The 26,136-nt window shown below is 40.4% G+C and overlaps 1 protein-coding gene across 3 annotated transcripts in view; it reads right to left on the bottom strand.

Moving 5' to 3' along the window:
- Window positions 1-1,734: 1,734 nt before the first annotated feature.
- Window positions 1,735-26,136, bottom strand: part of PID1 (phosphotyrosine interaction domain containing 1) — a 161,357-nt gene continuing 136,955 nt past the window's right edge. For all 3 annotated transcript variants that reach the window (XM_065411180.1, XM_065411183.1, XM_065411182.1), the window contains one exon: window positions 1,735-2,245. In XM_065411180.1, the coding sequence (XP_065267252.1) occupies window positions 1,769-2,245 (477 nt within the window). In that variant the 3' untranslated portion in view covers window positions 1,735-1,768. The remainder of the gene's footprint in view (window positions 2,246-26,136) is intronic.

Raw genomic sequence — 26,136 nt, forward strand, 5'->3', positions numbered from 1 at the left:
ACCTTGAAATAAAAGTTAAAAACTGATCTTAGATAGTAATAATTCAGCTCAACAGGAAATTGTAAAAAATTCCATTATCCCTTTTGGAAACTAAAGTAATGTTTTAAATGTAAATATATTAATATTTTAATCCTATTAATTGTTTGGGAGGGGTGTATATATAAATAAGCCTATAATAATTTTTAATCAGTTTAATTGGTGTTTGTAAAACATCTATCATCAGTGGAACACAGAACCCAAGGTACTTTAAATAAAAACAGAGAGTTTGCATTGGAAACAGAGCCTAAAACTATCATAGCTTTAACTCAAACATATTTTTTATTAAAGTATGAATGTATTTATGCTGGAGAATAGTTTACATACATTGGAAAGCAACAAGCATATTTTCAAGAGCCGTGGGTCCTCCTCAGCATGTCTCCATGCTCAATCTACATGCTTTAACACAGGCATACATATGCTCTCTCACACAATGTGTATATATACACACATAAAACACAGACACATAGCTTTCTTTTAAGGCTTCTGTAAGGTGCCCTAGTGCCCCTACCATTACCATGATTACGAACAAGGAGCAGCATTACCTGCAAACTATTCATCTGCTCTTGGCCTTAAAAACATTTAGTGAACCAAAAGTTTTGTTTTTATTTGATTTTTTTTTTCTGCCTTTACAAAAGTTATGAACCTTTTTGTCCGTGGACCAGGAAAAGTGCAGGATATCTTAATGTGAACTTCTCAATCATTTCAGTACAAACCAATCATTTCAAACCTGACTCTAAAAGGACTAGTGCCTTTAATTGTCAGAGACACTTTGCTATTATGGTAACACACCCCTGGCTTTTGTGACCCAGGAGTACCAGCTACATCAAATTATATATACTAGGTTGGTGATGGAGACTACTGTGGAGTTAAGGCTACCATGTTCATATAACTTCAGACCTGAGGTGGATCATAAGTCCCAGTTCAACTGGTGAAAGACCACGGGTCTTAGCAACAGGTCACTCAACTCTCAGCAGAAATAATGGAGCTGGTTCACTGTATTACCAGCCATCATGGATTTTTTTTCCCCTTTTTGGTATCCTGGAAATTGTATTTAATGGTGCTTGGTGGGAGACGAGTGGCTGCAGGTACATTAAGAAAATAGACAAAATGAATAAAATAAAGGATAGCATATGATATAATGTGTAAATATAAGCATCTTTTTAAAAAATTGTGAAATGTGAATAAACTGCAGAATGTCAGGCCATTTGTCAAAAAGCTTATGAATGGCTGTTTCAGCCTAGGTAAGGTCAAAGGATTTTGCAATAGGACATTGAAAGGGATTCGTTTTTCTGAACCAAGGGGCTCCCTTTTCCACTTGCTGCTGCATAGCAGCATCAGATCCGAGCTATGAATCCCAGAGAATCTACTATTAAAATTGCTTGATGGATTTCATAAGGCAAACTGGACTGAATCAACTTCAGATTGTACACCTGAACTATACTAGGCTATAAAGATTAGATGGTGCATGGGTTGGGGAGGTGAAATGGGGGGGAGAGGGCGGGAAAGGGGGAAGCTTTTTCTCACATTTACAACAGCAGCAGATTTCAATGTAACATAATTACTTTAATGATGCATATCTTTAGGTACTGATTTGCTCTTTTGATTTAAAAAGCTGGTGAGCCAAGTGTTTGGCCGTCTTTTAATTCCAGATATCAGTTGTTGCTTATTCATCTATCAGCTCCTATTCCCTAGGCAATTTCTGCCCTTGCTGTACCATCAATGAGTTGAGTCAGCCATCATCAGATTCGAATTCATGAGACAATTCCTCAGATGAGCTATTCCTGTGGATCCGGCCATCACTCTTCATGCTGTGGAAAGTCTTCTTAAAGGCCTCCATCATGGCATGAGCCAGCTTCTTGGCCTCCAGCTTGCTCTCACACTCTACAGCATGGCAGTCCATCTGATAGGACAAGTCATCGTTGATCTCCCTGTAAACCCAAGCAAAGATGTTTGGGCTGACGTTGTGGTCGGCAGTGCAGTAGGCAATACGTGCCACCTGAAAGGTATCCATGTGGACTGTGGCTTCGCCTTTGTGGTCCAGGTGATGAAGCCAGACTTGGAAGGGGCGGATTTCCAGAAGGGCATTGGCTGGGAAGACGTCCTCCCTGGCTAGTGTGTGCTTCTTCCACAATTCAATGACAGGTTTTTCTGTGCAGCCTGATAAAAATTGCATCCCTGTTGTGGACACCTTACCCAAATATGTAACCTACAAAGAAAAAGCAAAAACAGATGTGATATCAACCATAGTCTTTGATATTCATTTCTACCATCCCGTGAATGGAGTTCTTTACCTAGAACGATGGATTTTTTTCTACACATTCAGATGAAGTTTTCTGATTGACAGCAATAGATTTGCCTCTCAGAACAGTATTTTTAGTCATTCATGCTGGGATTTTCAAGGGAGTTAGGAGCCTCGCACTGAATTTCAGTATATTTTGGGCAACTAACTCCCTTAAGCTTCTTGAAAATCTCCGCCTTAAAGCCTAATGCTGCAACTCTCACTCATGCTAGCAGTCCCAATAAAGCCAATGGAACCGATCATGCAAGTATGGTCAATAGGATCAGACCCACAGGCCAGATAACTGGACCATGGTGCTTACCCACAGTGTCTTATGTTCATGTTATTTTTGTTAAATACATTTTAAACAGTAGTTTTACTTACATCAAGACATACACAGAGTATAATAATGCAAGAACACAATGTGGTCGGAAGAGCATGACCACAGCAGATAATAACAAAACTATTCTAATGCATTTTCCAGAGTGATCTTGTTTATGTTTCTTCCACTGCTTCTACTTAAGTAATTATCCAAAAATATGTAGAAACTATTCAAAATGCTACATCTTCTATTGTTAGCTAAAGGGCTGAGGCATTTACTCCTTCAATTTTATAGAAAATGTGCCATTAAAAAACCCACAGTAATAAATCTAGCTTAGTTTAATCACACAAACTCTTTCTGCTTTAGTGTCTAGCTCCCTTGGGTAAATATTCAAAAATAAGAATCCTGTTATCCAGTCTATATAGGAAAATGATGAGCCTTGACTAAAATTTGTTTCACATGCCAAAATCTAACTCATTATACAGCCCAAATGAAAATTCTAAATATAGCATACGGGAAAGAATCAATGCACCTAGATCTTTATAGATCAAGAAACATTTCTCAATTATATTTTGAATGGAGCTTTTATTAACTGGGAAAGGTTACATTTTAGGATAGTCAATACCATTAAAATATAATTTATACATAGTATTACCCTCTATCACTGTTGTCTGCAAGTTGTATTTAAGAACAAGTATTATAAAAATAAAAGCAAAATTACTTTGTCCAATTTTAAACATAATGCACAAAAGACTATAATAGATCAAGCAAATGGCCCACTATCCTGTCTCTGACAGTTACCAGTACTAGACACATTTGTAAATAATCATGTACACTGTACAATTTAATTTCTATAAAATGTAGTATTATATCAAATATATTTATTTTTTATCTAAGTTTAAAAAAAAGGAAAAAATTAGATTTTCACGTTTAAATACATTCAAGATAAAGCTGCAAGGAATACTGAATTTACATTTCATACAAAGCAAAAATCTTCAAAAAATAATTCTGGGTTTTGCTGCAAGTTTTGATAAACCCACTCAGAGACCTAAATTAGGCTATGATTAAAAAACAAGGTTACAAAATAGTGTGGCTTAATCATGCCTGCCAAACAAGCAATTTCATAACAGACATTTCAGGACAAAAAGTTTTATTCTTCTCCAATAAATGTTCATGGTTTCCATTGGGAATATTTTAAATCTTATAAAAACTTTATATTTATCCTAACAGTGAGAATCACAACAGCTAGAACTGTTAAGAAGGCAAGTCCTACTGGAGCTTTGTTTTGTTTTATTTTATTTTATTGTACTGGTGAGGAGAAGGTAAAGTAACTAACAGCTCATAGCACAAACTGTACTCATATAAATAGTACATAAAAGACCAAGTAGCAGTTTGACCGCAGTGTACTATGGAGTAGTTCATCATGTATTCACAGGCATATTTCTAGTAAAATAATAAAATAAATGTGGAACTCAGCATGTTCACAAACTATTCAATATATTCTCTTAAAATCCATTATGTTCCATTTAAAATTCACAAATCAGTTAACAAAAGATTAGCACATTGTAAAGAAGTTTCACGTTTGGGGCCTGATCCAAAGCCCATTGCTGTCAAAGTGAGTCTTTCTATTGACTTCAATGAGGTTTGCGTCAAGCTTTGAAAACACAAAAAGGAGAGTAAGCCTTCTGCTTATACACTTTGTCCCAGCCAAACTATTGCCCTGAATTCTACTTCATAGGTGGGATCCTGACACAAATTCTCTGGCTTTGCCTTTCCAAGTTTTTGCTGGTTAGAGGACACTGATATTGCTTGCTAATGTGAAGAAATGGAGGCACTGACAGAATAAAAACACTGACTGGGGGTCACCTTTTTATATATATTTTGCCAAGTGTCAACTCTAAAATATGTTGTAAGTATTGTGCAGGCGTGTATTGCAAGCTGAAGAATTTGACTTATTTGTCACAGGGAGGGTAGCAGGATTGACTTTTCTTACATTCACTGAGCACATACAAGCTGTCTAGATTTTCTGTTTGTTCTGACCAATCAACCTCCCCCAACACCTTCTCTGCCACTAACCATCTGCTTTATCTCAGTATATACAGTACCTAAATGTAAAGTCTAAAACAACATTTCCTACAGGAAAATATTCCACATAAACTTGTGAGAAAGCTGGGTGTGCCTGCATGGAAGCTCTGTGAATTACTCTGAAAAACAGAAAATGTCAACAGCAATAATGATTGAGAGGAAGGATGGGGCTTGTGGCTAAGGCACTGGAATGGGACTTAGATGATCTGGTTTATATTCCTAGCTTGGACACAGACTAACTGTTTGACCTTTAGTAAATAATTTCATTTATCTATACTTCAAATCCCCATTTTACAGACAGGGAATAATACTTTTCCCCCATGAAGATAAATTGATTGGTATTTATGAGGTTCTAAGTTACTACAGTGATGAGCACCATAGAAGAGATTATAAATAAATAAAACTTTACCCTTTAGATTCACAGTTCTTCTACATTCATTTTTAGAAAAACATTGACCTCTAATAATGTAGTTAGACTTTTAACAAGCAACCAGATTTTTCCCATTTGCTGCATGAGTATTACATTAGTACAGGACATTTTATTGAAGACAAATTACAATATACATCTTTACCTCAGAGTCCCCTCTATTAGATATAGAGCAGAGATGCAGAAGGCTGGCAAGAGTTCTTGAATATCGGACACACAAAAAGTCAGCATTCTTTTCAGAACATAAAAGACCTCTTTATAATTAAATGCCGTCTAAGTGTTGTACATTAGATATTAAACCTTCTGGAGTAGCCATTTTAGTAACCTGCCCATTAATATCTGCACAATTGCAGGCATTGAGCCAACAAACTAAAACTGGCAGAGGATGGATTTATTATGCATTCCTCACTGGGTTCTCAGTTACAAGATATTCCACAAGTAAGGTTACTGTACATTGGCTTCTACCACCATTTAATTCTCATTGCAGACACATGCTTTATAACATGCACCTCACTTAAATACACAAAATCGGCCCAAGCACATCGTTACAGAATACAGATATTAGATACAACCATTTTTCTTTTTCCAACTTCTTTGAATTCACTGACCGAAGATCAAAGAACAGATCATCCCATCCAGGATGAGATGCAGAGGGGAACAAGTTTAGGGTACAAACCATAAAACGTGGGGAGGATTAGAAGGACCCTCAAAAGGAATCATCTTCATTTCCCCCAAAGCCACAGATGATCCTGAAATGTGAATGCACCAGTGGCCACTCAACACAATCTGCTGCCGTTGGCAAAACTTCAGTGTGCTTCCCCTACGGGTGAAGCCATGTGCAGTGGGCAGAACTGTGTGGCACAGTGGGTGGAGCGCTATTCAGTGAGCATGGCTGTGTGGTATCAAGGCCGAGCTCTATGGTAACGCAGGTATGGCTGTATGGTCCAGTTGGGGGCTGTGTGGTACAGTGGGTGAGGTGCTCTGAAGTGTGAGTGGGGCTGTCTGGTAGAGTTCTGGAGGCTCTGTGCAGAAGAAGGGCTACCCCTGGTATAGAGGAGGAGCTCTGTGCAGGGAGCAGTCGAAGGGAGTGTGTGTGCCAGTGACAGGGATAGCTCTGGGAGGGCAGCATTTGCAGCAGCAGGAAAAGACAAAGCCATGAGAATTTAAAAAAAAAAAAAATCGCTTCTCCCAGAAATCTGCTGCCCTAGTTTGCTGCTGTTTAGTTTGCCAACAGTTAGAGCAGCCCCTGACCACTACTCTGCTGTGGCTTTTTGGAGGATTTTTGGATGGAGCTAAAGAGGCAGCTGCTCTATGTAGCAACATGCACAGAATTTCCAGTGGTTGTACAGTAACAAACAGGCATGTCTGAGAAGTCATGTAAGAAGGAAAATATATACACATCCACCCCAAATACTCCCCTATTGTATATGTAACGTGGCCTACCATGGTAGAAATGTTACAGGTTTGAATTTTCTGATTTTTATGTGCTCAGCTTCAGCCATTTGGGATACATGGGACTGCAGACGTCATTCAGAACATATGGGGAAACTGTTTCCTTCCACATTCCCATTTCTCAAAACAGCTGAACCAATTTTTCCTTAAACTTCCCAAGATAGATAATCTTTGGGCTGAGATCAAGTATGGGGTAATTTCCATCTCAGTTCCTTTCCCATAAATATTTCCCTCTTTTGCATTCAGAACCCACCACTTAATTGTCAATTATGTTCTTTCGTTGTTGTTCTTATTGTAAACAGCCCTCTTTGCCTTTACAGCTTTCACTCAGATTTCGGTGAAAACACCATATTTTAAAGATTATTCATTCAAAAAGGCACAAAACATAAATGGATAAAAGGAAATACTTTCCCACCCAGACAGTATATTTACCTTGCATAATTCACCATCACGGGATATTACTGAGAAGCACAATTTAACAAGATTCAAAAAGAGCATTAGATACTGGATCTGATTCTCCTCTCACACCGGTGGGAATCAGCAGTAAGTCCAATGAAAACTGATGCAAAGTGAGAAAATAATAATTTCTTCTGTACTTGCATGCATCAAACATGCTAAAAATAATGTTTTACATATATACACACATAATTAGTTAAAGAAATATGAACAAGAATAACACTGGTAGTTACACTATTTAGGTTAATCACTTAAAAGGGTTACCAGTATTTATGCTTTAGGGCATAAACTGGGGTTGAGAAAAAAAATTCCTGCAATAGGATAGCACTACACAATTGCGCTGAGTTCTTTTCCTTCCTTTGAACCACTATATTAATGTAACTAATGGAGGCATTAGAAGGACAAACCATTTGTTCTGGTACAGCAAGATTTAAAGTGAGCCCAATCTTACACACATCGAAGTCAATAGCCAAATCCCCCACAGACTTCAATGAGAGCATTCTCAGCCTCTTTCAAGTGCATATATTATTAACAGGCTGTTGAAGCACTTAGCAGGTTCACATGCTGTATTTTACATATGAAATCGGTAATGGAAAAGCGAACACAATACTGTACTGCTAACCTTAAGTAATAAAGGATATTTCATGTGTTATGCTTTTCCAGAAGTAGAAATATATTTCTTTATGGCATTTATAATAGTTTGATTTGAACGTTCCATTTTTCCAAAGGATTGTGGAAGATGTGACTCATACAACTTCCTGGGCATGCTAAAAATTGTCTATATCCTTTCCATCATTTCTCCTGTGAACTGGGAATTTCTATCTAATTCCTCTCTCACTGGCAAGCCACTACAACCAAACACATGCGTGACTTGAAATACAGCTGTGGTTTTAGCACCGTTATTATGTGCATGTGAATACTCTAACCTTTAGCGAAAAGGCAAGTCACTCTGTGGAGTTCCTTATTTCTCTTCATAAACTTTGCAACTGATTGTAGTTGTAGCCAATCTGTAGGACAGATTACAAAGGATGAATATAGGCAAACAACACAGGAATGCAGGGGCAAGATTAGAAAGGCAAGGGCACAAAATGAGCTCAAACTAGCTACAGGAATAAAGGGAAACAAGACGACTTTTTATCAATACATTAGAAGCAAGAGGAAGACCAAAGACAGGGTAGGCCCACTGCTTAGTGAAGAGGGAGAAACAGTAACGGGAAACTTGGAAATGGCAGAGATGCTTAATGACTTCTTTGTTTCGGTCTTCACCGAGAAGTCTGAAGGAATGCCTAACATAGTGAATGCTAATGGGAAGGGGGTAGGTTTAGCAGATAAAATAAAAAAAGAACAAGTTAAAAATCACTTAGAAAAGTTAGATGCCTGCAAGTCACCAGGGCCTGATGAAATGCATCCTAGAATACTCAAGGAGCTAATAGAGGAGGTATCTGAGCCTCTAGCTATTATCTTTGGGAAATCATGGGAGACGGGAGAGATTCCAGAAGACTGGAAAAGGGCAAATATAGTGCCCATCTATAAGAAGGGAAATAAAAACAACCCAGGAAACTACAGACCAGTTAGTTTAACTTCTGTGCCAGGAAAGATAATGGAGCAAGTAATTAAGGAAATCATCTGCAAACACTTGGAAGGGGGTAAGGTGATAGGGAATAGCCAGCATGGATTCGTAAAGAACAAATCATGTCAAACCAATCTGATAGCTTTCTTTGATAGGATAACGAGCCTTGTGGATAAGGGTGAAGCTGTGGATGTGGTATACCTAGACTTTAGTAAGGCATTTGATACGGTCTCACATGATATTCTTGTTGTTATTAATGGTTCCCAATCCTGCTGGAAAGGCATAACGAGTAGGGTACCGCAGGGGTCTGTTTTGGGACCGGCTCTGTTCAATATCTTCATCAACAACTTAGATATTGGCATAGAAAGTACGCTTATTAAGTTTGCGGATGATACCAAACTGGGAGGGATTGCAACTGCTTTGGAGGACAGGGTCATAATTCAAAATGATCTGGACAAATTGGAGAAATGGGCTGAGTTAAACAGGATGAAGTTTAACAAAGACAAATGCAAAGTGCTCCACTTAGGAAGAAAAAATCAGTTTCACACATACAGAATGGGAAGAGACTGTCTAGGAAGGAGTACGGCAGAAAGGGATCTAGGGGTTATAGTGGACCACAAGCTAAATATGAGTCAACAGTGTGATGCTGTTGCAAAAAAAGCAAACATGATTCTGGGATGTATTAACAGGTGTGTTGTGAGCAAGACACAAGAAGTCATTCTTCCGCTCTACTCTGCTCTGGTTAGGCCTCAGCTGGAGTACTGTGTCCAGTTCTGGGCACCGCATTTCAAAAAAGATGTGGAGAAATTGGAAAGGGTCCAGAGAAGAGCAACAAGAATGATTAAAGGTCTTGAGAACATGACCTATGAAGGAAGGCTGAAAGAATTGGGTTTGTTTAGTTTGGAAAAGAGAAGACTGAGAGGGGACATGATAGCAGTTTTCAGGTATTTAAAAGGGTGTCATAAGGAGGAGGGAGAAAACTTGTTCACCTTAGCCTCTAAGGATAGAACAAGAAGTAATGGGTTTAAACTGCAGCAAGGGAGGTCTAGGTTGGACATTAGGAAAAAGTTCCTAACTGTCAGGGTGGTTAAACACTGGAATAAATTGCCTAGGGAGGTTGTGGAATCTCCGTCTCTGGAGATATTTAAGAGTAGGTTAGATAAATGTCTATCAGGGATGGTCTAGACAGTATTTGGTCCTGCCATGCGGGTAGGGGACTGGACTCGATGACCTCTCGAGGTCCCTTCCAGTCCTAGAATCTATGAATCTATGAATCAATGTCAATATCTGATTCAAGGTGCCCTCAATAGAAAAATGCCTTGTCCTGTCCCCTTTAGTGATTAGAACTACGGCTACTTGGTACACAAAGATGCTCAGAATCAAGTCAACGAATATTGTGATCTATGACATCTTCATGTCCTGTTCTAGAAAAGTAGAACAAAGACATTTTTTAAATACATGATATGAGTATTTTGACAACAAACCTTTAATTTATTCCAGGTTTTGTAAGTAAGAGTGAAGATGTATGTTTTTAGAATTGTTTGTAATATGCCTGATAGTTTTAGTATCTTTAATCTTTAGTATCTTTTTAACTGTCACTTCTCTTACAGCCAAATTTGTTACACAAAATGGTGAGGATTTATTTTCCATACTTGGAATTGTTTTCTTTAAATGACTTCAAGTTATTCATTCGCTGTTCATTTTAAGAAGAATAATGGCTTAGCTCCTGCTGTGCCTAGCACAAACAGCCTTACTCACAGAGAAAGGAAGGTTTCAGAAGACCAACCAGGAAAATGTCTTCAACAGAGTTTACTCATGCTGCCCATGGCATCTTCTGATGTATGCTCTAAAAGGTGGGATGCCTTTGCACTCAGGAGACCGAAGCCCTGAGGGAAGTGGGATACCAGGAGGAAGCATGAGCAAGAGAGCGCAAGAGGGGAGGACTCCTGCCTCATACTGAGAAAGCAGGACGATCAGCGAGTTATCTTAAGTGCCTATACACAAATGCAAGAAGCCTGGGAAACAAGCAGGGAGAACTGGAAGTCCTGGCATAGTGAAGGAATTATGATGTGATTGGAATAACAGATACTTGGTGGGATAACTCACATGACTGGAGTACTGTCATGGATGGATATAAACTGTTCAGGAAGGACAGGAGGGGCAGAAAAGGTGGGGGAGTTGCATTGTATGTAAGAGAGCAGTATGACTGCTCAAAGCTCCGGTATAAAACTGCAGAAAAACCTGAGAGTCTCTGGATTAAGTTTAGAAGTGTGAGCAACAAGGGTGATGTTGTGGTGGGAGTCTGCTATAGACCACCAGACCAGGGGGATGAGGTGGATGAGGCTTTCTTCTGGCAACTAACAGAAGTTACTAGATCACAGGCCCTGGTTCTCATGGGGGACTTCAATCACCCCGATATCTGCTTGAGAGCAATGCAGCAGTGCACAGACAATCCAGGAAGTTTCTGGAAAATGTAGGGGACAATTTCCTGGTGCAAGTGCTGTAGGAACCAGCTAGGGGCAGAGCTCTTCTTGACCTGCTGCTCACAAACAGGGAAGAATTAGTAGGGGAAGCACAAGTGGATGGGAACCTGGGAGGCAGTGACCATGAGATAGTTGAGTTCAGGATGCTGACACAAGGAAGAAAGGAGAGCAGCAGAATACAGACCCTGGACTTCAGAAAAACAGACTTTGACTCCCTGAGGGAACTGATTAGCAGGATCCCCTGGAAGAATAACATGAAGGGGAAAGGAGTCCAGGAGAGCTGGCTGTATTTTAAAGAATCCTTATTGAGGTTGCAGGAACAAACCATCCCAATGTGTAGAAAGAATAGTAAATATGGCAGATGACCAGCTTGGCTTAACAGTGAAATCCTTGCTGATCTTAAACACAAAAAAGAAGCTTACAAGAAGTGGAAGATTGGACAAATGACCAGGGAGGAGTATAAAAATATTGCTCAGGCATGCAGGAGTGAAATCAGGAAGGCCAAATCATACTTGGAGTTGCAGCTAGCAAGGGATGTTAAGAGTAACAGGAAGGGTTTCTTCAGGTATGTTAGCAACAAGAAGGTGGTCAAGGAAAGTGTGGGCCCCTTACTGAACGAGGGAGACAACCTAATGACAGAGGATGTAGAAAAAGCTAATGTACTCAATGCTTTTTTTGCCTCTTTCTTCATGAACAAGGTCAGCTCCCAGACTGCTGCACTGGGCAGCACAGTATGGGGAGGAGGTGACCAGCCCTCTGTGGCGAAAGAAGTGGTTCAGCACTATTTAGAAAAGCTGGACGAGCACAAGTCCATGGGGCCGGATGCACTGCATCCAAGGGTGCTAAAGGAGTTGGCTGATGTGATTGCAGAGCCATTGGACATTATCTTTGAAAACTCATGGCGATCAGGGGAGGTCCCAGATGACTAGAAAAAGGCTAATGTAGTGCCCATCTTTAAAAAAGGGAAGGAGGAGGATCCGGGGAACTACTGACCAGTCAGCCTCACCTCAGTCCCTGGAAAGATCATGGAGCAGGTCCTCAAGAAATCAATTCTGAAGCACTTAGAGGAGAGGAAAGTGATCAGGAACAGTCAGCATGGATTCACCAAGGGCAAGTCATGCCTGACTAACCTAATTGCCTTCTATGATGAGATAACTGGCTCTGTGGCCGAGGGGAAAGCAATGGACTTGTTATTCCTTGACTTTAGCAAAGCTTTTGATACGGTCTCCCACAGTATTCTTGCTAGCAAGTAAAAGTAGTATGGGCTGGATGAATGGACTATAAGGTAGATAGAAAGCTGGCTAGATCATAGGGCTCAACGGGTAGTGATCAATGGCTCCATGTCTAGTTGGCAGCCGGTATCAAGCGGAGTGCCCCAAAGGTCTGTCCTGGGGCTGTTCAATATCTTCATTAATGATCTGGAGGATGGCGTGGATTGCACCCTCAGCAAGTTTGCAGATGACACTAAACTGGGAGGAGTGGTAGATACACTGGAGGGTAGGGATAGGATACAGAGGGGACCTAGACAAATTAGAGGATTGGGCCAAAAGAAATCTGATGAGGTTCAACAAAGACAAATGCAGAGTCCTGCACTTAGGAAGGAAGAATCCCATGCACTGCTACAGGCTGGGGACCGACTGGCTGAGCAGCAGTTTTGCAGAAAAGGACCTGGGGATTACAGTGGATGAGAAGCTGGATATGAGTCAGCAGTGTGCCCTGGTTGCCGAGAAGGCCAACGGCATATTGGGCTGTATTAGTAGGAGCATTGCCAGCAGATCGAGGGAAGTGATTATTCCCCTCTATTCAGCACTGGTTAGGCCACACCTGGAGTAGTGTGTCCAGTTTTGGTCCCCCCACTACAGAAGGGATGTGGACAAATTGGAGAGATTCCAGTGGAGGGCAACAAAAATGATTAGGGGGCTGGGGCATATGACTTACAAGGAGAGGCTGAGGGAACTGGGGTTATTTAGTCTGCAGAAGAGAAGAGTGAGAGGGGATTTGATACCTGCCTTCAACTACCTGAAGGGGGGTTCCAAAGAGGATGGAGCTCGGCTGTTCTCAGTGGTGGCAGATGATAGAATAGGGAGTAATGGTCTCAAGTTGCAGTGGGGGAGGTTTAGGTTGGATATTAGGAAAAACTTTTTCACTAGGAGGGTGGTGAAGCACTGGAATGGGTTACCTAGGGAGGTGGTGCAATCTCCTTTCTTAGAAGTTTTTACTGTCAGGCTTTACAAAGCCCTGGCTGGGATGATTTAGTTGGGAATTGGTCCTGCTTTGAGCAGGGGGTTGGACAAGATGACTTCCTGAGGTCCCTTCCAACCCTGATATTCTATGATTCATAGGTGAAGGGTCAAAAGGCAAATCCCAGTCCCTACCCACAAAATGCATGTTGTCCAAACAGCTCAGCCATAAGAAAGAAAAACAAAAAAACCCTTCAGTCCTGCCTTGAAGGGTGCCAGGGATGCAGTATATTATACTGGCCTTCAGGGAGATAGGGCAACCCTCAAAGGGTTCTGAATACCTCCTGCAATATGCTGGAGGTATTCATCACCTTCCAAGATCAGGCCCCATAGAGTACATCTACACCGCAGCCTCTTAGCCCGGGTAGACAGACAGGCACTAGCTCTGCTCAAGATAGCATGCTAAAATAGCGATGTGGATGTTGCAGCACAGGTGGCTACATGGGCTAGCTGCTGGCATAGAAGCCTGCCCGTCCATCATACGCAGGTGGCTAGCCATGCCACAGCCGGTGCTACAATGTCCACCCTGCTATTTTTAGAGCACTAGCTCAAGCAGAGCTAGGACATATCTGTTTACCCAGACAGGGAAACTTGCTCCCCATAATAGAGTAGTAGACACAACAGAGTATTCCAAAAACAGGTATCCTGGACAGAACTATGCCCTTTCAGTATTGTATCTCGGCTCTAGGCTCACAGATCTGGCATGCCTTAATGAGAAGCAGGGCAGCGGGCAGGTACTCAGTTAAACTGGTCCTATATTACAGTATTTAGGATTTCACACATTTGAAGTGACAGTACACAGTAATGGGGATTGAGATTTTTCTTGTATTGTTCACATATAAGTGTTCTTTAGTGAAAAGAAAGTGGAACAAAATGGAAGATGCATGTCTGACACTCAGGAAAAGGATAAGTGTGTCCAATATAGTACTTAAGAAAAACAGTTCAGGAAAAGTTCATTCTGATGTGCAATTTGCCTGTCATGCACAAAGCCAACGTTAGTGATACTGTTATCTGTGGCAAGACAGATAACAAGTCTGGTTAGACAAGTCAAAAAACTGTCCAAGGACTTAATATTTTCCCTAAATTTCTGGTTTAAAATATATATATCTGGCAACTGGATTATTTTCAACAGATCTTCTTCTTACTCTGCTCCACTTCTGAAGCTTGAAGCCCTCAGCAAACACCAAACATCAATCTCAACACACCTGCAAACAATTCTGTGTGTTATGTTTGTGTACTTCCACATCAGACCCACACTGGGATGCATCCATTTACCATACACAGCTTAGAATTCCACCAATGAAAAAATCCTGTAAGCTAACTGTGGCTGTACTGATTGTGTGTGTGTGTGTGTGTGTGTGTGTGTGTGTGTGTGTGTGTGTGTGTGTGTGTGTGTGTGTGTGTGTGTGTGTGTGTGTGTGTGTGTGTGAGAGAGAGAGAGAGAATTCAAGTATATTCTATTTGTTTTTAAATTAGTTAGAACTTTATAGTGAAAGATTTTAATATTTGCTAGAGGCATTTCCTATTGGATAAAAGCACTCAGAGAACTCAAACCGTGTACTACATTATTGGGTTTCTAGTGAAGGAGGATATTGTAAGTGATCAAGAAAAAGGAAACCTTTCTTCTAAAATTATCTTTTAGTAAAAGCAACTAAATAACAGCTGCCAAATTGTGACCCTCTGAGACACTGGAGCAAAGGGATACAGAGACGCTGAAGGGACGCTCTTTCAAATGAATATCTCCCTGTCTCAGCCCATCCATAGACATTATCTTTGCCTGCTGGACCAGAGGTTTCAGGAACACCCAAGGAGCTGTTAGAAGGAAGAGGGACAAAAATATCATCTGTAGTGGGGCTGGGCAGGTAGAATCTCAGGGGACTGTACCATTTTCCCTTTCCTCAACTGGGGCTATATAGAAGTTAGAGTGGGAGGAGAGCAGATTCACAACCTCCACCTCCTGTTGAGGGATGGAATCAGCTTCCCCTCTGAAATCAAGTGGCAATGGCAGACCGTGGAGATCCCAAAGGCTTTGTGCTGGAAGGCACCGGGTCCAGTTTTGGGTGCATTCATACCATGGGACTCATATCCACGAAGATGCTTAATCAATAAGGTGTTGAATGGTTCTGTGATCTCAATTAAGAGCAATTTGGGATTTAAATGGGCTCAAAGTAAGAAATCATTCTCATCTGTCTGATTTCTGTTTGATCTGATTCAAACACTTGCCATAATTTCAAAACTAAAAAGATTCCTTTGAAAAAAGAGACCTCAGGATTTTTCATTTCTAAGGAAAGTCCTGGTCTTGGTAATCTCTAATGCTTCCCATAAATACATATATGTAGCACCAGGAGGACCCAATCAGGATTGATGCCCTATCGTGCTAGGTGCTGCACAAACAAACAGACAATCCTGGCAGTCTGAACTTGGGAGACCACATGCTGGACCAACAAAATGGAGGCATAGGAGCTGCTCCTCACCGTGATCCCTACAGTGCTCCTAGACATGTTCTGCCTGCAGGCAGTGCCGCTGGCACACCTCTTGCACACACAAACAGGCACACATATATGGCCGCTGATACAAAAATCACAGTACAGCAGCCCCATGCCACCAGGCGCTCTTGCTATTATTTCTCTTACACTTTACCTCTTCTGTCTCCCATGATCTGTCAAATTTCCACAGAACTGGATGTCAAAGCCCCCCCTCCCTTACTGAGCCACTAACACCTACCACAAAGTTCTGCCTATAGGTTAAGCCATCACCTCACAGCTCCTATTTGTAACCAGATTGCACCATCCCCACAGAACATGCTCCAGCCTGGAGCTGCTGGGCTGAGCAGAAATTTCCCCTGCTCCTATCAGCTGCCAGGGGTTGCTGTGGAACCAGGCACTGGAACTGACATCAGGGAGATTCTCTCTTTGTGCTTCCAACGCTCACCCTGCTGGCAACCTCAATTCTGGCATTCCCGAAATTTGGAGAGCTTGACTTTGCAACTGTAACATTCTTTTAATACAGGTTTTTGGGATGTAATTCTATATACTCCCCAAGTTCTAGATTCTTGATGCACTTCTCCGGCCTTGCCACAAGTAACATAATTACTTACTGTAGATCGTGCTTCTCTCATAATTTTCACCTTTTTCTCTGTAGTTAAATATGCCTAAGGAAGTTGTAGAATCTCCGTCATTAGAGGTTTTCAAGAACAAGTTAGGCAAACACCTGTCAGGAACTGTCTAGTTATTACTTAGTCCTGCCTTGAGTGCCGGGGACTGGACTAGATGATCTATAGCAGTCCCTTATGGTGTCTTCTATGATTCCATGATTTAATACTGCTTTTACTTTCTCCTTCTATTAAAAAGGGCTGACAACTTCTTTTTAAGTATGTCTGTTTATTCTTCACTAAAAAGCTCTAATGGATTAGATCCTGTACTTCATTTTTACCCTGACAGGTTATAGGAGAAAAAGCACAAACTCTACCATAAGCAGGCACTGGGATTTGCTCAACACTGCAAGCACAAATATATGCTTATGTATACAAAGCAAGAGTGGAGGAAAAAGGAAAGTGCCCATTTGATGTTGGCACAAATTACACTGGCTCCTTCTAAACTGACAAAATTGGTCAATAACAGTTCTTGCATATGAATATAAACTATTGGTTGTGTTGCCAAGGTCAATGTCATCTTCCCTGTTCCACGGCTATCAATCAGACTAAGTAGAAACGCCCAACACTGATACACATAACTTTTGGGAAAGTGCTTCCAATTTTTCATTCATGAGTCATGGTGGTATGCTCATTTGTTACAATCCCACTTGCTCCTCCCTCCCCTGACTTTGGGTCCTCCCCTCCCACCTCCCCAGTGTGCACTATCCATTACAATTAGCTGTGTAAGTGACAGCTCTGGTTTCTAGATTCACATTACAACTTAGCTCTGACATTTTTCAGTGATGAATGGGGAATTGAATTTTTGTTTTCCCCATCTTACTCTTATCAAACTGCCCCAGTATGTAATTTGTCCTGCCAACTGGCTTCCTGGATGTATAAAGACTGCAGATATTGTCACTGTCACTGACAGAGACAGAAGTGATTTATCTGTAAGGCATTAAAGCGTGCTGGGGGAGACAAAATCACTTTATAAAAATGACATCACAGTAATATATGTGTACTCTCTCATTGACTCCATTGCCCCATTTGTCCAGCTTAGAGTCAAAACAAAGGATTCTTACCCTCATGGTATAAAAACAATTTAGTTTATGACTTTAAGATGCCCTCCTGCTGCTTGATATACTTTATGATGTGAGCAATACAAACAAAATCCTGAAATGTTCAGAAATCTGTAGATCCTGTGATTGAAGGAGAGAAAAGGAAAGGAAAACACAAACAAAATCTTCTTTAAAGAGCTGCCAGATAACATGTATGCATTTTATTCTTCAACTCACTTTTTCCGGCTACCTATAGCATTTTGAAAATTACAACAGAAAACGAATCTGAGAAGACTGAGTATACAGAGCTGACAGAAGCAGAACTGTTTCTAATTACAACAGTGAGAGGAACTACTATCAATGCATGGGACATGCTGACTAACTGTTAAGGTAATACAACTATAATTGCCTTGTCTATACACTGTTTCTTTCTACCCTCGTATGCTAGCACAATAAGGAATTTATTAGAGTTAGTTGAATAATGGCAAGTATGTTTTGAGAAAAAAAAGTTTGGGGAAAACTGTTGATTCAAATTTCCACTGTTTTGACATAAAAAAAATGAATCCCCCACCCTATCACTTTTTTCTTCCTTTCTCCACCCTTTTATCCCCTCAAAAACAAAAGAAAAAGGGGGGAGAGAAGTGAGGGGAAAACAAAAGGGGGGAAAAGCCAACAAAAATCAGTTTTCTGTTTCAAAATATGAAATGTTTGTAAATGGGAAAATTTTGAAAAGACGAAAAAAATCTGCAAAAATATTCAGTTTAGAAAAAAGGCTCTTTTGTATAAAAAGATATTGAATGAAAAATGTAGACAAATTTTATAAAATTATTACTTTTCTTGCAACACGAGTGGTCTTAACTTGACAACACAACAATTCCTAAATACTAAGCAAACTACATTGATTTGGCTTCACAGACATCAAATACTAGTTTGATAAAAAAAAGTGTTGGTTTAAAAAAAAAATCAACTTTCTAGTAGAATTTTCAAGTGTAGGATAGCTACAAAAATGTGGAATCTACAGTTTACTACATTCCATTAAAGTATAGTCTAGACAAACATCTCTGCCTTACTGCTATAATATGAAAAACTTCCTTTTTCAGGATTCCTGAAGATCTTCTTTCAGCCCCAGCTCTAGTGGAATGACTGACCATTCCTGAAGCATTCAAACAGAATCAGGCTACAACTGAATTCTCCTACAGAAAGTAGATTTGATTTGAAAGTGGATCTCTGCCTTTTAACCAAACAGTTTTTTATATATATATATATATATATATATATATATATATATATATATATATATATATATATATATATATATAAAACAATAAGTAAAATATTATGGTCTTAATTTTCCCCTCACTTGCATCCATTTTATGCTGTTGTAATTTCATTGTGTAAATTTCTATATCTGATTTACACTTGTGTAACTCCATTGACTTCTATTGAGTTACTCCAAATTTACATCACTGCAAGGCAAATAAGCAAAGAATCATGAATCAAGCCCTATGATTCTACTGTATTAAAATCTCATCGCTCTTCTGTAATAACTCTAGGGTGAGATGTCTGCTCCTCAGCCCTCAAAGAGTCAATGTAAATGAATACCAAAATTATGAACTGCATGATCTTCTTATTAGCCTACAACCAAGAGAATGTCACCATCCCTCCTTACCAACATACCTAATGTACTCATAGAATGCAAACCTAATAAGGTAACTCTTACAAGTATTCAATGGCTTCCGTCACCTAGCAGCATTTTAATTTATAAAGGGAAAAAGGCATGGAAAAACATGACAACATGATACTAGAAGTAATAGTGTTATTTCAACTTGAACAAGGGATACTCTTTAGCAGTCTAACTTTAAGAACAAATTTACCAGCAGGAAACAGTAATTTTTGCACATAGTATATATGTAACATTTTTGTTTCCTCCATTCTGTGCTATGTACACTATATAGCATGTACATAAATTATGTTTTCTCGAGATCTTGTTTTTAAATGTTATATGCATAACTTTTCATTTATCTAAATTTTAAAGGGCCATATCCACAGTTGGGGTAAATGGTTGTAGCTCCATTAAAGTCAACAAAGCTACACCAATTTACACCAGCTGGGGATCTGACCCACACTATTTTACAAGTCTGACTCATGGAGGTATATTTCTAAATCCCCATTTTGTTGGATTAAATAATACAACTCAGCCAATAAAGATTCCTAATTCAGGATCCTCACCCTAATGTTACTAAGGGTTGAAGGTGAGTAATTCTATAGTTTTCTAGGCTGCTTTGAAGTGTCTGATTGCAATTTTCTTCTCTGTGTGGGTGAAATTCGCCCCTGTGCTGATCCCTCTCCTTGGCATGGATGGCCTATTGCTGCCCTCCACCAATTAAGGCAAATTGAAATGAGCACATAGGGGGCCCTCTGCAACCCAGGGAAATGGGATATAAGCTAGCTCCAATTAAAGGAAAGGAAAGGAAAACTGGGAGCAAGGAGGTGGGGGAACACCCACCCACCCACCGCAACCTTGTAATCTGACTCCAGCTTGGGGGCATGGATTTGGTTGCTTGTAGGCCTCTCACAAGACAACAACATGAAGCCCTATTTTTCAGGATTTATGTGGTTTCCAGAATTTGATTCCACAAACAGAATGACTCCCATGTGGTCCCTCAACCTTTTAGGTTGCCAGCCAAGTCCTATATGGTGATTTGGCAATACAAAGAAATAAGGTAATCGTCCAAAAATAGCTGCAAGTGAAAGAAATCTTCCCTTTGCCAGGTCCCTTATGTTATGTCAGGGGCCAGCAAGAAAGGAAAAATAAGGGTCCGTAACCCACTGTGAGGGCCTTCGGCCATGCATAAAGCAGCAGAGTGAATCTACTGACTTGCCTTCGCAACGATGCCGGGGAAGTCTTAGCACCAATCTAGAATATAAAAGGCTGTGAGTGTCTCTCTGAGGCAAAGTTATCTAGGAGTAGCTACAGAGAAGTCCTGAAGGAAGCAATTCTAGGAACAGCCAGGAGCAAATATGGGTAGGAAGCTTCTGTTTCTTGTTAGTAGGTGCTACTGCAATACAAATAACAATATTTAAGTTAACAATAAAGAAAAGCTCTGGGATGGGTTAAATTTGGACTTCATCCTGGGTAGGTGGGCACAGGCATGATGTATTAGCGGCAAGGTGGAAACACCACCCGATTAAAGGTTTCATAAAACACTGAAGGACCTAGTATCCAAGTTCCATAATGATTGCATAATAAATTGAAAGACTAAATTAGACAGAGCACTGGTGAATCCCAAATACTCATTCTTTTGTCCAGAGGCAAATAAACATAGCTTGCCTCAATATTATTATTATAATCATCATGACGACTCTCTTCGATTTATACAGCACATTTCAACTCAAAGGGCTTTAAAGAGCTTTCCATATTTTTGAGCAACCTCTATTTTCATGAAACTTCTAGGATGGCTGCACTCCAGCTAAAGAATGGACAAAGACATCATTCAACCTCACAGGATGTGTGGAGAGGGGACCTTCTTCCCCACAAACACTTTAAAGTGCAGAGTTTGGAAAACTGGAAGTGGGACAAGGCAACTGGTTTGGTGTTTTGCTTCAGCTGAAACTCAGAAAGCACATGTGCATTTTTCAAAGTCCTTTAGCTCAACAGATTCAGATTTCTTCTGAAAGTTGCACATGTTAGTTCTCCTAAACTGGATTTCTTCTTCACTATGGTGCTCAGACATTAGCTAGACAGGTCTACAGTGGGCTGACTGGTAGTTCAGTCAGTCAGTCATGGCACATTTTTCATTTCAGTAAAAGCAAACTTAACTTTAGTGTCATTTTAAATGTCTTTAATCTGCAAACATGGTTTTTGGCAGAGATGTAGAGAGCATACTCCGTGCCAGAAAAAGCTCCCCTGCCAGTCTTAATGAAAATTGCGAACAGTCCAAGTCACAGCCCTCCTCGGCTCACCTTTAGGTAGAGTAACTCAGCCTCTGGCTGGTGGCATTGAGTATTAGAGCTGAAGTGATTTTTTGGCTCCACAGGAAAAACAAAAATGCTTCAGACATTCCACTGGATTACTAACCAAATATTGTGAACTGTGTTCAAGCAACTTTTTCATCCGACCCAACAAATCAACTCAGTTTAAAAAAAAAAAAAAAGTAGTTTCCCTCCAGTCTGTCACTACTTCTTTACCCACATTGTATGTGATCAAGCCAGAGCCTTTTTAGCATAAACACGAGATTCTTTGTGGAGACCATCAGCACACAGAAATATGGCTTACACAAATATATTAAGAACAGTTTTATTTTGGAAAAGAAATTCAGCATGATCACTGATTGACTTGGCAAAATGCTTAATGGAAAATAACCACCGATTCTTATAGCTGCACTCCAATTTAGGTGGGAGGGGGGCAAAAATATCACTATTAACATCTGATTTACTTATTTAAGAGAATCTAAGTTTAACCCTAGAGAATCAGAAAAGAGCCTGCTGATGGCTGAAGTCAATGACAAAGCTTCCCAATGACTCTTTCAGTAGGAGTAAGACTGGTCCCAAAACTTCTACACCATTCATAAAATAATGCAGTATGAAAACTGAACAACAAAAATAAACAAAACCAACAGAAATATATTCAACAGTTTAGTCCTTTGCATTCCTGAGAGCTGTATTCCCTTCTCCTTGCTTACATGTGTCCCTTCCCTCCCCTCGATGGGCTTTACTTCTGTTATCTAAGTTACATTATGATCTCTTCAAAGGTGCCTTTTTTTTGCAACAGAGTTACACTGTTGACTCATAGTTAGCTTGTGACCCACTATGTCCCCAGACCCTTTTCTGCAGTACTCCTTCCTAGGCAGCCATTTCCCATTTTGCATGTGTGCAACTGTTTGTTCCTTCCTAAGTGGAGTACCTTGTATTTGTTCTTATTGAATTTCATCCTATTTACTTCAGACCATTTCCCTAGTTTGCCCAGATAATTTTGAATTTTAATCCTATTCTCCAAAGCACTTGCAACCCCTTTCAGCTTGTTATTGTCCGCAAACTTTATAAGTGTACTCTCTATGTCATTATCTAAATCATTGATGAAGATATTGAACAGAACCAGACCCAGAATTGATCCCTGCAGGACCCCACTCGATATGCCTTTCCAAGCTTGACTGTGAACCACTTGGAACGGTTTTCCAACCGGCTATGCACTCACCTTATAGGAGTTCCATCTAGGTTCTCATAAACCTAGTTTGTTTATGAGAAGGTCATGCGAGACAGTATCAAAAGCCATACTAAAGTCAAGATAGATCACATCTACTACTTCCCTCATATACATAAGGCTTGTTACCCTGTCAAAGAAAGCAATTAGGTTGGTTTGACATGATTTGTTCTTGACAAATCTATGATGACTGTTACTTATCATCAGGGCCGGCTCCAGGCACCAGCTTAACAAGCAGGTGCTTGGGGTGGCCAAGGGAGAGGGGCGGAATGTGCGGCAATTCAGGGGTGACAGGTCCCTCACTCCCTCTAGGAGTGAAGGACCTGCCGCCGAACTGCCGCCGCCGATCGCATTTTTTTCCCCCCCAATTGCCGCCGCCGGTCGCGATCGCGACTTTTTTTGTTGTTGTTGTTGCTTGGGGCGGCAGAAATGCTGGAGCCAGCCCTAATTATCATGTTATCTTCTAGGTGTCTGCAAACTGGTTGCTTAATTAATTGCTCCATTATCTTTCCAGGTACTGAAGTTAAGCTGACTGGTCTGTAATTCTCTGGGTTGTCCTTATTCCCCTTTCTATAGATTGGCACTATATTTGCCCTTTTCCAGTTCTCTTGAATCTCACCTGGCTTCCATGACTTTCTGAAGATCATCATTAATGTTTCAGATATGTCCCCAGTCAGCTTCTTGAGTATTCTAGGATGCATTTCATCAGGCCCTGCCGACTTGAAGACATCTAACTTGTCTAAGTAATTTTTAACTTTTAAATGTTTCCCTATTTTAGCCTTTGATCCTGCCTCATTTTCACTGGCATTCATTAAGTTAGGTGTCCAATTGCCACTTGCTGGTGAAAATTGAAACAGAAAAGTCATTTAGCACTTTTGCCATTTCCACATTTTCTTCTTTTACTACAAAAGAAGAAATTATAAAAGTTTTATTATAAAACTTCTTTTATTGTAAAAGAGCATAAGTCCAGTTTCACAGACTCGAGAGGTTTGGACAATAAGAATGAACACTAAAAATCTCGATGGAAAATATTATGTAGTAGCCACTTAAGTGTGAATGTCTGATCTTTTTTCATTTTTAAACTGAGGCTGTTTTTAAATTCTAACCCTTAAAACAATCAAAGATCCAAAACTACAATGTCTTTTTTTTAATATGTTTATACCATCCAGCATTTAAAAAACAAAATTATTTTGATCAAATTTGGCATTAAAATGGATTCTCCTGATGAGGCTTTAGGGCCTAAATATTCAAATTGACCCTAGAAGCATCTCTGAGACTGCAGTCATGGACAGGACCCACATTTTTGCACCAAACAGGGAACTGGGGTGGGGGGCGTTATTTGATGGTATTTTGCACGAAGAGAGGCCGCTAGCACAAGAACATTTCTTGTCACCTCGTCAGCCCAAACAACAGTAAAAACATAGGACCACAGATACTTCTAAAGACTGTTGGTATCAGAACAGGGAGCCAGCCAGCTAAAACTGGGAGTTGTGGCACCTGGAAGGCAAGGTTCATGAATTCTACTCCCAATTAACAGCTGTGCTATTCTCTGCTTTGATGCTTTTTTCCCTAATTCACTTTTTGTCCTATCTCTGGGCTACATCATCCCAATATGCAGCCAAAATGAAGGGCCAGTGGGAGCCTGGACATCCCTGACAACTATATATATTTTTTTCTGGGTAGAGAGCCCCAAGAGTGAGACTCACCCCCATACAAAGGGACAGTCCAAGGTGTATGTAAACCTTAATTCCTCAAAACAGAGTCTAAGTTGCCCAACAGTTTTGTGCTGACTTCCTGTCCAAATCTGAACATTTATCCTCAAGGTGCTCAATGTCCTGGCCCCAGATGTGATAGTTTCGCCTGTATTCCTGCTCCATGGCCCATTGTAAGAGTTTCCAGTGAGGTCTCAGGCCTCCAGGCATCACCTGTCTCTGAGCTGGAACTCTTGTCCCACTCCCTTCTGATGATGAGTTTTTAAGTCTGCACAACTCCCTGCCTTACACTGTGATATCCCCGCAAGCCAGTCTGCCTAAAGGCCAGTGCCTGTGCTGTGCTTTCTCCCAAGGGCTTACAAGTTACCACCCAGCTCCTTCTAAGCAAGCACATTTATTCTTAAGGTAGAAGCATTACTGAGAAAAACATAGAAACCATCAACAGATATGGCACACACACTAAACATACCAGCATACACACATCAGTGTTATAGGGACCCAGTAGGCCAAAGTCCTTCTAACCCTTCAGCAGGATTTGGGCCCCCTTGGACAAAAGTTCATATCCATTTGTTGTATCAGAAAGAAGCCCCTGGGTCAGTTGAAACTCAGCCTTTTTAAACCAAAATCCTGTTCTTTGTCTATTGGTCTCTGGAAATCCAACTTTGAACCACTATATGCAAATCACCCTGGAGGGGGGTACCTCTGTGCAGTTGTTTACAATCTCTGCAATATCTGTCACACCAGGATATCTAAAAGATCACCAAAAGCTCTGGGATGGAGCTCAAGGTCAACAGCTCCTCTGGTCCAATGGAACTTTCCACCATAAGGGTAAAGTTTGTCTATGCAGAAGAGACAGTTTTCTCAAGGGCTGATCCAAGAGTATGAAACAACCCCCCCCCCCCCCCCATAACTAAGGATTATCACAATCCTCACCACCTTCCACTCCATGTGCAAGGCACACTTCTTTGGCTTGACTTCTCTAATATAAGCATACAGTAGTATGTACATTATAAAATCCCAAAAAACTAAAACCAAAACCCTACCAAAACAAATGTCTGTACTGCACACATGATTCTCCCTTAGGGGACAGGATGAGATACAGAATGAACCTCAGATGTTAGTCACATTGCTTCATGCACTATTGGTAGGTTCTCAGATGATAAGGGGGATATAAGAATCCATATCTAACAGAATCTGTTTAGCGGGCAAATTTCCTCCTTTGAAGCTCTATGAATAGATTGCTTGCTATCTCTGAGCAACTTCTGTGGGAACCAAGATCTTCAAAGCTCAGTAGGGGGGATAAAAAAAAATAGAGAAAGTTGGCATTTAGCAGATTTAATATTTAGTAATTAAATGTACTGGAAAGGAAAAAGATTTACTCTTGACAGCTTAATTTGTAGGCTCTGATGGACAGGAATAGCAGCAAAATAAATAAATAAAGTCCTCTGGCCCCAAAGCACAAGTAGCCAGTGTGGAATAAATAAAGAGGCAACTAAAGCTCTCCCCTGTAAACTCAAGTTCTGAGAACCACAGTGGAACGAGAATCTTTGCGCCTTATATTGCATCAGATTGCTTCTCAAAAAGTCTCTTTATAAGTTATTTGGGATACTAAAATACTGTCTTTAGTTAGACTGTAAACAGCATCTTAATACTGGAGCAGAAAACTGCCTTTAATTGGCAA

This window comes from Emys orbicularis, chromosome 9 (assembly GCF_028017835.1).
Source record: "Emys orbicularis isolate rEmyOrb1 chromosome 9, rEmyOrb1.hap1, whole genome shotgun sequence".
NCBI lineage: Eukaryota > Metazoa > Chordata > Testudines > Emydidae > Emys > Emys orbicularis.